This window comes from Colobus angolensis, unplaced genomic scaffold (genome assembly GCF_000951035.1).
Source record: "Colobus angolensis palliatus isolate OR3802 unplaced genomic scaffold, Cang.pa_1.0 Scaffold100, whole genome shotgun sequence".
Lineage (NCBI taxonomy): Eukaryota > Metazoa > Chordata > Mammalia > Primates > Cercopithecidae > Colobus > Colobus angolensis.
In genome coordinates, this window is record NW_012110920.1 from 8,383,563 (window position 1) to 8,400,379 (window position 16,817).

Genomic DNA, 16,817 nt, shown 5'->3' on the forward strand with positions numbered 1-16,817 from the left:
GGCCAACCCTTGATGTATATGGTATTGACTTATTTAATCTTCAGAAGTTCTATGTGGTAGCTACTGTTATCGTTTTATCACCATTTTTTTTTATATTTTTCTTTTTTTTGAAGTTTGATAAGTCCTACTTTTTTATTTTTATGGGTGTGTATTAGGTATATATGGGCTACATGAGATATTTTAATATGGGCATACAATGCATAATAATCCCATCAGGGTAAATGGGGTTATTTACCATTATTTACCGTTATCTCAAGCATCTATCATTTCTTTGTGTTACAGTCATCCCAATTCTTTTAGTTATTTTTAATATTTTTTAGTTATATTTAATATTTAGTTAATTTTAATATTTAGTTATATTTAATATTTTTAAATGTACAATAAACTCTTGTTGACTACTATAGTTACCCTGTTATCAAATACTAGATTGTATTCTATATAGTTATTCTGACTATATTTTTGTACCCATTAATCATCCCTACTTCTTCTCCCCAACACTTCCCCAACCCCACAACTATTCTTCTCAGCCTCTAGTAATCATCCTTCTACTCTCTGTCTCCATAAGTTCAATTGTTTTAATTTTTAACTCCCACAAACAAGAACATGTGAAGCTTGTCTTTCTGGCCTAGCTTATTTCACTTAACATAATGTTCTGTAGTTCTGTCTGTGTTGTTCCAAGTGATGGGATCTTGTTCTTTTCTATGGCTGAATATTGTGTATATTTACCACATGTTCTGTATCCATTCATCTGTTGATAGATGCTTAGGTTGCTTCCAAATCTTGGTTCTTCAGTGCTGCAGTAAACATGAGAGTGCAGATGTCTCTTCAATATTCTGATTTCCTTTCTTTTGAATATATACCCAGCAGTGGGATTGCTGTTTCTGAGGAACCTCCATACCATTCTTCATAGTGGCTGTACTAATCTACATTCCCACCAACAGTGTACGAGGGTTCCCTTTCTTCCTGTCCTGTCCAGCATTTCATTTTACAGATGAAGAAATGGAGAAGCATAGAGACCAAGTAATTTGCCTAAGGTCACATGGCTATGAAGGTGTATGGGCAGGATTTGAATCCAGGCAAGTCTACTCCAGAGTCCGTGGTGGTAATTGCCATGCCATGCTGACTCTCGGAACCTGGGAGGGGGAGGGAGGAACCCCAGCTCCTCATCCCCTGTGGGCCTCCACCACTACCTGGAAGTAGGAACTCACTAGGCCTCCATTTCCTCATTTAAAAAAATGGGGAATAATGATTATATTATATATATATATATATATATATATATATATCATATTACCCTGTCTCCTATGCTGGAGTGCAGTGGCGCCATCATAGCTCACTGTAGCCTTGACCTCCTGGGCTCAAGCAATCCTCCCACCGCAGCCTCCTGAATGGCTGGGATTACAGGCTTTAGCCAACACACCTGGCTGAGGGGTTAAAATGAGCTAATGCATATAAATTAGCTGTCTCTGTGCTTGGACATAGCCTCAGTACTTGTAATCCTAACTCATATCTGACTCCAGCATTAGACTCCATTCACTTCTTTTAATACCCTTCCCTTGCCTTCCACCTCAATCGGAACTCTCCTAGATTGTCTTCATGGCCCTTTCCCACTGTGGCCTCACACTAACTCTGAGTTTCCACATTGATTATTGAGTCATCTGGGTTATTGGGTACTCTGGCCTGGGACTAAGGAGGATAGCCCCGCCCTTGAGGACCTCGAGGAGCTGTCCCTAGGTAGCAGTGGGGACTGTTACAGAGCTGGAGCCAAGGATGGGGGCTGAGCGCACCGGAGTTGAACAAGGCTTCCTAGTGGAGAAAGCTGCTGTGTGGGAAGATCAGTAGAGCTTTCTTTGTTATTTTTTCCTCTTGGTCTGTTTTCTAAGAGCAAATCTAAAGGTCTCCTGGATACCTTAAAAGTACCACCTGGAGTCAGGTCGACTCTACATGGTTCCAAGAAGAGTTCCACTAAAGGCATCTCTGTAAGTGTAACTGACTTGAGGCAGCAGCAGCTTCGGCCATGTCAGCATGGGTGTGCAGCCTGGAGGGTTGGGGGAAGAGGGATGCCCTTCAGCCTTTGCGCTCCCATCTGCTCACCAACAGTGCTTGCTGTACCACCAGGAGAATGGGGAACCAGCGGTTTCCTGACAACTTGGAGAGAAGTCACAGTTCTCTTTAAAGTAATTAAAATTATACTCACATCATTCTTTGTCCTGTTCCCAAGACAACGTTCTTCTGTGAAGGCGTAAGGAAAAGCAAAGAAAACATACGCTTATCTCTGCCTCTAAGACATCAAAGCCAGTCATGCTGGGGCAAGGACAGTGCGTCGGTGGACTGCGGTCACATGTTTTCTGGTTGTTGTGGTGTCACCTGGTCTCTGCATGAGCTCCCGGTCTTATTAGGTGCAGTGGAAAATGGCCTTATTGGTTCTCCCTTTCTCCAAGGCCTTCATCTTTGACCTGCCTGGTTAAAGGGGTTTCTTCTGCAATTTTTGAGGGAAGACCTCTCCGGGCCATCACAGACAGAAGCTTTGGAAAAACTGTGAGACCGTTTCAGTTCTCCTTTGTGCCAGGAGGATAGCCTAAAAGATAAAGTGCTTTCTCCTCCTTCCTTTTCCTTTCCTTTTTTGACTTAGGGTCTTTTTCTGTCGCCCAGGCTGAAGTGCAGTGGCGTGAACAATGAACACAGCTCACTGCAACCTTGACCTCCCAGGCCCAAGCGATCCTCCTGCCACAGCCCCCCAAGTAGCTGGGACTATAGGCATGTACCACCACACCCTGCTAATTTTATTTATTTGTTTATTTATTTATTTTGAGACATAATTTTGCTCTTGTTGCTCAGTCTGGAGTGCAATGGTGCAACCTCAGCTCACCGCAGCCTCCCGGGTTCAAGCGATTCTCCTGCCTCAGCCTCCCGAGTAGCTGGGATTACAGGCATGCACCACCACACCCAGCTAATTTTGTATTCTTAGTAGAGACAGGGTTTCTCCATGTTGGTCAGGCTGCTCTCAAACTCCCAATCTCAGGTGATCTGCCCACCTCGGCCTCCCAAAGTGCTGGGATTACAAGCATGAGCCACTGCACCTGGCCAACTAATTTTTGTAATTTTTGTAGAGATGGGGTTTTGCCATGGTTGCCCAGACTGGTCTCATACTCCTGAGCTCAAGCAATCTTCCTGCCTCGGCGTCGCAAAGTGTTGGGATTACAGGCGTGAGCCACTGTGCCCAGCCCCGCCCCCCTTCCTTTTTTTTTTTTTTGCTTCCTTGTAGTAACTGTTCTTCCTGGAAGAACAGAATCACAGGATTCAAGGCCAGCCATGACCTTGAGAGAGAACTGCCTGTCCTAGCAGGACAGCATCTGGAACCCACCCAGGATATGGATTCAAGAGACCCATTGGGTCACTGTATCTTGGGATTAAATATTCTAACTTTTCTTTACCACCAGCCACAGTCTCTCCTCTTTAAGCCCAGGACCCATTGGTGGGCCTTGGGTGGGTTTGGGGAATAATTTATTTGTATCCTTCCCATGCTGCTCAAGTGGGTATTAGGCGGTTGACCAACACTGCCAGTGAGACCTGAGCAGAGCTGAGAAATGGACAGTTTGGCTTCTAGCAGCCCATCCACAGAGAGAGGGGCCAGCTGGTGTCATTAGAGCCATGGAGGAACACCGGTCACTGTTGAGATGCTGCTCAGCACCTAGGGATGGGGGAGAGGTCCCCTGGCTTCCCCCTCTCCCCACCCCAGTGCCTCTCATTGGCTGAACCTCACCAGAAGCCAGGGAGCCTGGAAAACAGTTTGTGGCATCAAATTTCACCCTACCTCATGGTGCAGACCTAAGCAGAGCAAGAGTAGGGATGGATCTGGGCAAACAGGCAAATGACTGGCTTATTCCCTTAATTTCGCTTCAGCTACAGTTAATTGCTAACCATTCTAGAACTTTTGTGATACCGGGAAATTCTTTAATCTCCTTCATCTAGAAAATGCCTCTTTCTTCAAGACCAGCTGAGATGATTTCTTCTCTGTGAAATCAGCACAGACACCTCAGAAATTGTTAGCTACCCGCCACCTAGGCTCTACCAGTTCTTTGTCGGAATCTCTGTTTGTGGTACTTGCCAGCGGGATATTGTAACTGATCATTTTTGTTCCTTATTTCTTCTGTCCTTGGAGGGCTTCAAGGGCAGATGCAACGTCACAGCCTCTGCTTTCTCAGGACCTAACCCAGGGTCAGTGCAGGGATGTGCAGATGAGTGGGCTGTGGGGTGTCCTGCTCACGGTTTCATGGATGGTGAGTGGCAGAGCAGAGACAGAGGTCTCTGGTCCTGTGCCCTTTTCACTCTGGGATTTTATCTGTAGTAATCAGTAATTCCCCAAGAATCAGAACTTGAAAACCCTGGAGACAAATTTCATGGACTTACGTCTTATGCACTATAACATAATATATTAAAAAACTCCCCAATTTTTCAAATCTTCATTAATCCAAACGGGTTGTTGGCAGGGGTATGGAGGTAGTATGGATAGACAGACCAGGATCTACCTTTCTTTGTTAAATCTTTCTTAAACTCTGCCAAACACGTATCTTTTTTTGTTATGACTGAAGGATAAGCTCACGTTGCTTCAGAATGTGAGAATATTTATCGCATGTTCTCCAGAAATCTGTAGAGATATGTAAGTAAAGAATTTAAATGGTGGCATCCACAGCTTTCCTTTGGAATTCCTAAAAAATTCTTATGGAAAAGATGCATCAATTTATGAAACAAGAAGATGGCATTTCAAAGAAACTCAGCAAGAGTTCTTAGGGAATAGATGGGATATGACTTTCTCTTGTCTCTTTGAGCTTGAGTTAACAACTCTTAAGTAGGAGTACCATACTGTACATCCCATTGATGGCAAGAATAAGAATGCCCTTGACTGCAGAAAGGTGATATATAAGCTCTATTTTTAGCACTTTTGATATGTTTTATTTTTCTCCTGACTTGCAAGAACTGAGCTTCTTTGTGGTTCCTGGTACGTAAGCTGTTATACACAGAGGGGAAAGATTTTAATAAAATGGAGTGCTTACTCATTTCCACTAAATAGCTGCCTGGGAATGACAGAGTACCAGCTGAAAATATCTAATTAATTAGATAAATATATTTGTTAGGTAAAAAAGCATAGCCTTTCTAGTTCTGCTGTTGGGCTGTCTCATGTCAGTGAAGACAGTGGGTCCAGGCTTGAGGAAGCTTCAGAAGGAGACGGACCCTGCCCTGGGAGGCACCATAGCTCTGTTGATATACCAGAACCTCACCCAGAAAGACACCTCAAGTCCACATCTCACAGCCGAACATAAATGCTTATTTTTTACAATGTATGATGAGATTAAAAACCCAATTTCATAAAAACAAATACTGGACAAGACAATAACAGATTAGAGAGTGAACAAGGTCAGTGAATGACTTAGGCTTGTTGAATAGGTCTGGGAAATACACACATGGATGGGGAGAGGAAGAATAGGGCATTCAGTCCGCTGCTGGCTGTTCAGCAGGGGCAAGGAGACTGTAAGAGTCACATGTGCTGTGCCTGCCAGGACAAAGCTGACAAGACAAGGGCCTGTACAACAGGCTAGTAGAGCAGTGGTTTCCAAAGTGTGCTTCAAAGGCCCCTGGGGTGCTGGAACAGCTTTTACTGGGAAAACACTTAATGGACTTTTACTTCAGGTGAGTTCAGGTAAGAGCCAATTGTGTGCATCTCTTTCGCAGTTCCAGTTCAGTGACCTTTTGCATTGTTACCTTGAAATTAGCCATAGTGGAAGTGTTTACAGAAATTGGCAAATGCTACAAACTGGAGCTTTCCCCCAGTTGAGCAGATTATTAAACGTTTACTAGCACAGCACTGTCTGCAGCTCCCTGATACACTTTCGGGGGATCTGCATGGTCAAAACTATTTTCATAATAGTACTGACATCATTTGCCATTTTTACTCTTCTTTTACAAATGCACAGAGGTGTTTTCCTGAACAGACTGAATGTAGGAGCAGACTTGAGAATCCAGCTATCTTCTATTAAGCAAGACATTAAAGAGATGTGCAAACATGTAAAATGGTAGCACTCTTCTCACTAATTCTTTTGTTTTGGAAAATGGTTATTTTTCATAAAAATATTATTTGTATTAACATATAATTGGCTTATTATCTTGAAGCAAATACTTTTTTAATTCCTCAATTTGACTCTCAGTGTGGTAAATATGAATAGATATAATTTGCATAAACAAAAACTCTTAGGGGTCCTCCATTAAAAAAAGACAAAATTTTATTTTAGAGCAGTTTTAGGTTCACAGCAAAATTGAATGAAAGTCTGTTTATCCATTCTTTCTTTCATGGATTGTGCCTTTGGTGTTGTACCTAAAAAGTCATTGTCAAACTCAAGATCATCTAGATTTTGTCCTATGTTATCTAGTAGGAGTTGTAGGTTTTGCATTTTACTTTCATGTCTGTGATCCGTTCTGAGTCAATTTTTGTGAAGGTGTCAGGTCTGTGTCTAGCTTCATCTTCCGATGTGGATGTCTAGTTGTCCCAGCACCATTTGTTGAAAAGACTATCTTTGCATCATTGTTTTGCCTTTGCCCTTTTGCCAAGGGTCAGTTGACTGTATTTATGTGGGTCTATTTCTGGGCTCTTTATTCTGTTCCATGGATCTATTTGTCTGTTCTTTTGACAATACTCCACTGTCTTGATTACTATAGCTTTATAATAAGTTTTGAAGTTGGGTAGTATCTGTCATCTTCAATATTGTGCTCTTGTGTTGGATCTTTGGCTCCTCAAGTTTTAAGAGTGTTATCTTAGACCAGGTGCTGTGGTTCATACCTGTAGTAATCTTATTGCTTTACTGAGCTGAAAGGATTGCTTGTGGCCAGGAGTTCAAGACCAGCCTGGGCAACATAGTAAGACCTTTGTCTCTAAAAAAAAAAATAAAAAAAGTTAACTAGGTGTGGTGGCACACACCTGTAGTCCTAACTACTGGGGAGGTTTAGGTGGAAGGATCACTTGAGCCCAGGAGTTGGAGGTTACAGTGAGCCATGATTACACCACTGCCCTCTAGCCTGGGCTACAGAGACCCCGTCTCTGGAAAAAAAAGAAAAAGAAAAAAAAAGAGTGTTATCTTAGTCTGTTTGTGCTGCCATCACAAAATACCTCAGATGGGTAATTTATAAAGAACAAAATGTATTTCTCACAGTTCTGAAGGCTGAGAAGTCCACAATCAAGACACCAGCAGATTCTGTGTCTGGTGAGGGCTCACTTTCTGCTTCCAAGATGACAGCTTATTGCTGCGTCCTCCAGAGGAGATGAACACTGTTCTCACATGGGGAAAGGTGGAAGGGCAAAAGAACCTAGCTAGTTCCTTTGAACCCATTTTAAGGTCACTGGTCCCATCCATGGATACACAGCCCTCATGACTTAATCACCTCATAAAGGTCCCACCTCTCAATACTATGACACTGGACCTTAGGTTTCAACATACGACTTCTGGGGGGGACACATACATTCAAATCATAGGGGGTTCTGAGACCAAAAAGTTGGAGAACTACTGTTGTGGCAAAAGAGGGACATACACACAGATGAGTTCCATAGATTCTTGTGTTAGGAAGAGTGTAGAGTGTAGTGGAGGGGAACCTGAATTGAGTTTTGTACATCCTACTGCCTCATTCTGGGGACTGAATGAGCCTGTTGCTTTAGGTACATCTCTGAGAGTCCAAATTTAGATGCTGTGTGACAGACTTGGGCCTGGCCTCAGAAGAGAATCTCAGAGGGACATAGAATAGGACATCAGGGCACAGGATGTGAAGTGCCAACCTCCCCAGGAACGAGGGAACACAAAGCAGAGTCAGGAAGTTTGAAAGGGGTTCTTCGAGTTCTCTGAGAGAAAGGTGGGTCTTGGTTATTAGGGCTGTGCATGTAAATAAAATGTTTTGCCTCTTCATCTTCAGAATTAAAACTTTTGTTAAATCCCAAGAATCAGCCATGTTACAGGAGGGAACATTTGTATCTTACACTGCTTACCTACCACCCTTGAAGTTTTGCAGGAAACACTAGGGAAAAGGTGGAGCTTTGGTCTCAAACCCCAGACTTTTTATTTATTTATTTATTTATTTTTGAGACAGGGTCTCTTGCCCTGTCACCCAGACTGGAGTGCAGTGGCATAATCATGACTCACTGCAGCCTCCACCTCCCAGGCTCAAGTGATCCCACTTGCCTCAGTCTCCCAAGTAGCTTGTGCAAAGGCCCTGTGGCATAAAGTGTGGTGTATTAGAATAACTAAAAAAAAAGCCTGTGTGGCTGGAGTACAGAAAGCCAGGGAAGAGAGGTCCAGGATGCTGCTGGATTGGGGAGGATACAATCTTGAGCCTGCTTAGCATTATCGACTTTCTCTCAGAGCCCTGAGAAGCCACTAAAAGATGAAGGGAGATAACCTTACATTGTACTTGGCATTTTGAAAGTCTCATCCTGGCTCTAGTATGGAGAATAGTTTGGCGAAGAAAGCAATGAATGAACTTGTATTTAGTTCAGATGAGAAATGATGTGGCTTGGTACTTGTCTTAGCTTGGGCTGCTATAAGAAAGCACCATAGACTGGGTAGCTTATAAACAACAGAGGTTTCTGACGGTTCTGGAAGCTGAAACCCAAGATCAGGGTGCCAGCGTGGTTGGGTTCTGATGAGGTCCCTTTTCCGGGCTGCAGACTTAACTGCTGTATCATCACATGGCAGCAAGAGGGCCAGGGACCTCTCTGGCATCTTTAGAGAGGAGGTCTCAACATGTTGCCTGGGCTAGACTTGAACTCCTGGGTTCAAACCATCTTCCCACCTCAGCCTCCTGAGTAGCTGGGACTACAGGTGTGCACCATCATTCCCAGCTCTCTCTTGCCTCTTCTTTTTTTTTTTGAAACAGAGTCTTGCTCTGACGCCCAGGCTGGAGTGCAGTGGCACGATCTCGGTTCACTGAAATCTCTGCCCCCTGGGTTCATGCCATTCTCCTGCCTCAGCCTCCCGAGTAGCTGGGACCATAGGCACCCACCACTGCGCCTGGCTAATTTTTTGTATTTTTAGTAGAGATGGGGTTTCACCACGTTAGCCAGGATGGTCTCTATCTCCTGACCTCATGATCTGCCCGCCTTGGCCTCCCAAAGTGTTGGGATTACAGGCATGAGCCTCTGCGCCCAGCCTTCCCTGGCCTGTTCTTCTAAGGGCACTAATCCCATTCATGAGGGCTCCACTCTCATGATTTCATTACCTGCCAAATACGCACCTCCTAATACTGTCACATTGGGGGTTAGAATTTCCACATATGAGTTTTGGGGGGAATACAAACATTCGATCTACCGCAATGGCAGTGATAGATACTCTGAGTAATATATTTGTGTGCAAGAAGTCATTGCCAAACTCAAGATCATCTAGATTTTATCCTATGTTATCTTGTAGGAGTTTTACAGCTTTGCATTTTATGTTTGTGTCTGTGATCCATTCTGAGTTAATTTTTGTGAAGGGTGTCAGGTCTGTGTCTAGCTTCGTTTTCTGATGTGGATGTCCAGTTGTCCCAGCACCATTTATTGAAAAGACTTATCTTTGCATCATTGTTTTGCCTTTGCTCCTTTATCAAAGGTCAGTTGACTGTATTTATGTGGGTCTATTTCTGGGTTCTCTATTCTGTTCCCTGGATCTATTTGTCTATTCTGTTGATAGTACTACACTGTCTTGATTACCGTAGCTCTATAATAAGTTTTGAAGTTGAGTAGTGTCAGTCCTTCAGCTTTGTTCTTCTCCTTCAATATTGTGTTGCTGTGTTGGGTCTTCGGCTCCACAGGTTTTAAAAGTGTTATCTTAGGCTAGGTGCAGTGGATTACCCAGCACTTTGGGAACCTGAGCCGCAAAGATCACTTGTGTCCAGGAGTTCAAGACCAGCCTGGGCAACATAGCGAGACCCTGTCTGTATTAGTCCATTTTCATACTGCTTATAAAGACATACCCAAGACTGGGCAATTTATAAAAAAAGAGAGGTTTAATGGACTTACAGTTCCACGGGGCTGCAGATGCCTCACAATCATGGCAGAAAGGAAGGAGGAGCAAGTCATGTCTTACATGGATGGCAGCAGGCAAAATGAGAGAGAGAGAGCTTATGCAGGGAAACTCAACCTTATAAAGCCATCAGATCTCATGAGACTTATGCACACAAGAACAGCATGGGAAAGACCATGATTCAGTTACCTGGGTCCCTCCCACAACATATGTGAATTTGAGAGAAGTCTTGGATGGGGACACAGCCAAACCATGTCACTGTTTCTTAAAAAAAAAAAAAAAAAATTTTTTTTTTTTTAAATTGACCAGGTGTGGTGGTGTGTGCCTGTTGTGCCTGTAGTCCCAGCTACTGAGGAGGGATCAGTTGAGCCCAGGAGTTGGAGATTACAGTGAGCCATGATCACACCACTGGCCTCCAGCCAGAAGTCATCTGGTCCAGCCTCTAACCTGAGTACCCCAAAGACATTGCACCTTTGCCGGAGACCCCTAGTGGCAGGAGGTTGTCACTGTTGTTTCAGAGTGACAACAGAATGACCATGTGAATGATGTACATTAATTATGAGACAAATAACCAAAGCACGTGACGGCTGTAGTTGTTTCAGTGTTTGCACACTTAATTTTCCTTCTTCTCCCCTAACCCCTGCAGAATGGCTTATTCAGAAGAGCATAGAGGTATGCCCTGTGGGTTCATCCGTCAGAATTCCGGCAACTCCATTTCCTTGGACTTTGAGCCCAATATAGAGTACCAGTTTGTGGAGCGGTTGGAAGAGCGCTACAAATGTGCCTTCTGCCGCTCGGTGCTTCACAACCCCCACCAGACAGGGTGTGGGCACCGCTTCTGCCAGCACTGCATCCTGTCCCTGAGGTGAGTGGGCAGGGCCTGCAACTCTGGCCATGGCAGGCCCAGCATCCAGGTGGCAACTGTGGCCACTCAACTGTTTTCATGGGTTTTGGAGTTGCTTAACTTGGCCACAGGACCATGACTATAAGGAAGGACTCTCCCAGATCCCTTCTGTGAGGGCCTGAAGAATAATCATTTTTTGGTCACTAATTTACAGATATTCACCTTTTCTTAAAATTCAGACTGCACCTGCTTTGCATGGGAGAGCAGACCTAGACACACACTCCATCATGGGAGCTGGCTATGGAGAAGGGTTTGAATCTCACAATGTCTGTGTTGTTACCCCAATCTTCCCTTGCCTTGAGGAAGAGGTGCTGTGGCTCCTAGAAGGGACCTTGCTGCCACAGATGCTGTCCACTCCTGGGCAGCTGTAAGACCTGGGTCATGCTGTGTTGAGGGAGGAGAACAGGAGAGATGTGAAAGCAGGCACACTGTGGGGGTTTATATAGGAAGCAAGACAGTCATTTTACCCTGCCAAGCTTTGAAAGGGGGTTATTACAATGCATTCTCATTCCCTCATGTGTTCATGCATTCAGCACCTGTGTGTTCTGTGCTGTCATGCTGAAGAACTAAGCGTGAAACAGGACCCCATGTCTGCCCTCTAGAATGTCCCAGTCTGGAGGAGACAAATGTGGCACAGTGTGATAAACAAAGGACAGGGACTTTTAGCTCTGTCCAGGGACTCACTGACTGCATCCTGGAGGATGCATGAAGTTTTTCAGGCAAACTGAAAGACTAGGAAGGTGCTGAAGGACGGGTGCAGAAGGCACCTTCTGGGTAGAGGGAGTAGCACATGCAGACAGGGACCAGCCTGCCCAGCGCTAGAGCATGACTGGAGCCCTGGGGCTGGTCTTGGAAATGCTGTTGAGGTAAACAACTAACTCTGACTCTATTTTAATTTTTTTCTCCAGAGAATTAAACACAGTGCCAATCTGCCCTGTAGACAAGGAGGTCATCAAATCTCAGGAGGTAAGAAAGTCACTGCTTTAGTCTAGCAGCTCTCAGGGTGATAGAGAAGAAGTCAATGAATTGGACATTGAGATTGGAGCAGGAGAGTGGTCGAGGGAGACCTTCCTTGAAGTCCATATTCTTCTGCTGTGGAGTCACATCAGACCCTACTCGTAGCCCTGTTTGAGAGGCTTGTTTGGATCTTTATTAACCACACCCCTCCTCCACCCCAAGTCTCCTCTCCTGCTGCTTCTTTATCCCCTTCCTATACTAGCTCTAGCTAATATATTTCATTATGGTTTTGATTTGCATTTTCCTGTTGGCTAATGAAGTTGAGCATTTTTTCATGTGCTTATTGGCTATTTGCACATCTTCTTTGTTAAAATGCCTACTTATCTTCTTTGCTTATTTTAAAAAATTGAGTTATTTACCTTTTGTTGAATTATAAGAGTTATTTATAAGAGTTATTTATAGCCTGTAATCCTAGCACTTTGGGAGACTGAGGTAGGCAGATCACATGAGGCCAGGAGTTTGAAATGAGCTTGACCAACATGGCGAAACCCCATCTCTACTGAAAATACAAAAATTAGCTGGGTGTGGTAGTGCACATCTGTAATCCCAGCTACTTGGGAGGCCAAGGCACAAGAATCGCTTGAACCCAGGAGTTGGAGGTTGCAGTGAGCTGAGATCATGCCACTGCACTCCAGCCTGGGTGACAGAGCAAGACTCTGTCTCAAAAAAAAAAAAAAGTTCTTTATATATTCTAGGTGTAAATCTCTTAGCAGCCGTTTGGCTGCTAAGATTTGCAAGTATTTTTCTTCCATTCTGTGGGTTGTCTTTTCCCTTTCTTGACAGTGTGTTTGAAGCACAAAACTTTTTCATTCTGATGAAGTCTAATTCATTTGTTTTTTTTTTTTTTTCTTTTTTTGGTTGCTTGTTCTTTTTTGGTGTTGTATCTAAGAAACCATTGTCTATTCCATTGTCATGAAGGTTTTCTCCCTTAAAACTCCTCTTTAAGTTCAGTTTTCTTCCTTTAAGATTCTGTTGCAGGATGTTCAAGCAGAAGCTTTCCTTGAGCCTCTAGTCTGCTGTACATGCATCTTCTCTATACCCCTTATGATGTGTTTTGCATATACCTACAACGGGGCTGTGCTGCAGCTAGTGTCTGTCTGACCTACTGTCCAGGGGTTGGCATACTACAGTCTTGGGACAAATCCAGCCTGCCACCTGTTTTTGTATGGCCTGTAAGCTAAGAAATTCTTTTTACATAATGGTGGGTGCATAGAAACCCTCATATTTTCGCAACTTCTTGTGAGTCTTAAACTACTTCAAAATAAAAATTCATTTTAAATAATCAAAAGAAGAAAGTATTGTGACGTGGAAATTATGTGAAGTTCAAATTTCAGTGTTCATAAATAGTGTTTTATTGGAATGTAGCTGTGCCCATTCATTTAAGTATTGTGTATGGAAGAGTTGAACTGTGGCAACAGAGATGATTGTGATGTGGACTGTCTGACCCCTTACAGAGAAAGTTTGCCTACTCCTGGTTTGTGCTAAAATAGCAAGCCAGCACAGCCTCAGTGACACTGTCTGATGAGTAATACATTTACCTGGGACTGGAAGTGGAAAGCATCACTCTTGGCCAAGCTTTACCTCCTGTCGTTTAAGAATGTGGGGTCAGGTTCACCATAAGATTCACCTAGCTGCAGCCTGTTGCACAGGGCATTGTTACCTGGCTTATATGTTTGATGGTTTGTCAAAAGCATATATCTGAGACAGCCTTTTCTTTCAGTGTGGTGTAAGTGTGATATTTTCATTCCAGCTGGTGTCTGAAAGTTTCCACTTGCCTTCTGAGATATACTTGAAGACCAAATTAATAATAGCTTAATTCACATTGTTGTAAAACTTTGGAGTGTGTGAGACCTATTATGTTTATCTTTTAGGTTTTTAAAGACAATTGCTGCAAAAGAGAAGTCCTCAACTTATATGTATATTGTAGCAATGCTCCTGGATGTAACGCCAAGGTTATTCTGGGCCGGTACCAGGTTGGTATTATTCATGAACAATATCTGCCTTTGCCATTTTTCCAGGGATATCTATTGAGCCCCTTTATATGACAGTTACTGAGCTAAGCATGGTACAGGGATTCAGTGAATTGCCCTCAAGGATTCCCAGTCTAGCAATACAGGTGGCTACAGTGCTGTAGCCCACCTAGGGCTGAGGTGTGAGTGAAGAGGTTCGTCCTGTATGGAGCGCATGGACAACATCTTGTATCCACAAGACCTTAATTGTGTGGTAGGGATCACTGAGCCAGAAGAGAGGGTGTGGGACATGCTGGACAAAACAAACACTCAAGAATGAGTTATTTTGGGGGAACTGTGTGGGACCCAGGGCATGACTACAGAAAGACACAATTGTGAGGTCCTTCCCTGAAAGCATTTGCTCTCTCACTTGGTGCTGTCTAGGTGTTTCCCAGCAACTGTGGGGCCTGGCCTCATGGGGTTTATGATCTAACACAGATCACTCAGACCAGGACAGAGACAGGCTGTGAGTTAAAGGTAAAGCATTGATAGGAGAGACAAACCAACAAGGTGTAGGGGAAATGTAAGTGAAGGGGAATTGAGTGCCTTTCAAATGAAGTAACCTCAACTGCTCTTCCCTCCAGCTAGGGAAGGTGGTTAAATGGGAAGCTGGAAGTGTGGTGCTGCCTGGCAGGCCCATGTCAAGTTTGATCACACTGCATGTGAACATGACTCAGGCTTCTCTAACTTCCAGGGAATTGCTGAGAGGCTGCTGAAATTTCCCCTGCACACCTACACATTTTGGAACACATATTTCAGATGATTCAGTCTTTTCTCTATCACACCTCCAAATCTCTCAGGCACTGAGCTTACAAATGTGTAAATGATTTCCTTGTTAACCCAGGGATTTATTTGGAGGTTCATAGACCGTTTGTTATGTGTTATGTTTTCATGTGTCTTTTGCCTCTTGTTTGAATAGTCAAGTCCTAAAGCAAGGCCTTTTTTCCAACTTTGTTGTCACTAAGCCTAAAAAGTAAATGAGGCTCAAATGGACCATTGAACAGCTTTAGTGACCAAAACTGGCTTGTGGAGAGCAGGGGCTGGTTACTCTCCACCTGTTTCTTTTATATTTCCCCTCATTCCTTGTTTCCCACCCACCCTCTTGTGTGGTAAGGTGTAGCATCTTACAGGTCACAGAGTTTTGATGAATATTGACTGTTTGCGTGAGGGTTGAGGAGTAATATCAACCAATTTTGGAGAAGAGATGGATTCTAACTGTGATTACCATGTGATTCTTACTACCAGAGGTGAAGGAGAATAGCTGTATTTGTTTATTTCACTGTCAAAAAACTGTTTGCTTTTTCTTCTGAGAAGGGGTCAGCGAACTCTGTTAAGAGTCAATAAAATAATAATAATAATAATAACAATAAAGACCCAGATAGTAACTATTTTAGACTTTGCAGGCCGTACAGTCTCTGTCACAATTACTCAGCGCTCCCATTTTAGAGGGAAAGCAGCTCTAGACAATATGTGAAGGAATAGGTGTGGCTCCTCTCCAATAAAACTTTAATTATAAAAACAAGTAGCAGGCTGGATTTGGCCTGTGAGTCTTAGCTTGCCAATTTTGTCTTAAAGGACCCTCAGAGGGACAAATTCTCTAACATTTTGGTAACTTGCCAGTATCACAATAACTGCAGTGATTCAAAGGTTTTCACTGAGATATGCCTGCTTTTTAACATCTAGAATGTTGGCCAGGCGTGGTGGCTCATGACTGTAATACCAGCACTTTGGGAGGGCAAGGCGGGCCAGTCACCAGAGCTCAGGAATTTGAGACCAGCCTGGCCAACATGGCAAAACCCTGTCTCTCCCAAAAATACAAAAATTAGACGGGCATGGTGGCTGGCACCTGTAATCCCAGCTACTCGGGAGACCGAGGCAGAATTGCTTGAAACCTGGGAGGTGGAGGTTGTGGTGAGCCGAGATCGTGCCACTGCACTTCAGCCTAGGTGACAGAGCAAGACTCTGTCTAAAAAGAAAAAAAAGAGAAAAAAAAAAACTAGAATGTCTAGCCTGGCCAACATAGTGAAACCCTGTCTCTACTAAAAATACAAAAATTAGCCGGGTGTGGTGCACACCTGTAATCCCAGCTACTCTGGAAGCTGAGGCACAAGAAGCGCTTCAACCAAGGAGGTGGAGGTTGCAGTGAACGGAGATCGTGCCACTTCACTCCAGCCTAGTCGACAGAGAGAGACCCTGACTCAAAAGTAAAATAAAATAAAATAATATAATATAAAAATAAAAATAAAATAGAGTGTGAAGAATCCTGGAGTGAACACTGTCCATGTCATCATTCTCTATGATGATTAGTGTAAATAATGTTTATATTTAATAATGTTAAATAACATTAGAGAATATTTAACTTTTAAAATAAAATTAGAGAATATTTAAAATAAAATTTAAATAACTTATTATTTGTGACAGAGTCTCTGTCACCTAGGCTGGAGTGCAGTGGCACAATCATAGCTCACTGCAGCCTCAAACTTCTGGACTCAACTGATCCTCCCACCTCAGCCTCTTGTGTAGTTGGGACCACAGGTGCACACTGCAACACTTGGCTAACTAAAAAAAAATTTTTTCTGTGGAGACAAGGTCTTGGGGTCTCACTGTGTTGCCCAGGCTGGACTTGAGTCCTGGCCTCAAGTGATCCTCCCATCTCAGCCTCCCAAAGTTCTGGGATTAAGAGCATGAGCCACCACACGTGGCCAATAAAGTATTATTAATGATTAAAAATATTTCCTGATTTTACCAGTCTGACCATTCCTAGCTTCTCTTGGGCCTGCGAACCTGTATTTCCTCCACCTCCTTTATCATTTCTGGAATAGCTTCCTCTCCCTTCTTTTCATCTTCTTA

The 16,817-nt window shown here is 43.5% G+C and overlaps 1 protein-coding gene across 3 annotated transcripts in view; it reads left to right on the top strand.

Annotated features, from left to right (window-relative positions):
• The window catches only part of TRAF5 (TNF receptor-associated factor 5), a 47,825-nt gene that overhangs the window by 14,835 nt on the left and 16,173 nt on the right, over positions 1–16,817 (top strand). For 2 of the 3 annotated variants that reach the window (XM_011938372.1, XM_011938363.1), the window contains exons 2-4: positions 10,684–10,902; positions 11,850–11,907; positions 13,830–13,931. In XM_011938372.1, the coding sequence (XP_011793762.1) occupies positions 10,685–10,902; positions 11,850–11,907; positions 13,830–13,931 (378 nt within the window). In that variant the 5' untranslated portion in view covers position 10,684. Of the gene's footprint in view, positions 1–3,966; positions 4,281–10,683; positions 10,903–11,849; positions 11,908–13,829; positions 13,932–16,817 lie in introns of those variants that run through there. The other variant, XM_011938380.1, reaches the window with a different exon arrangement.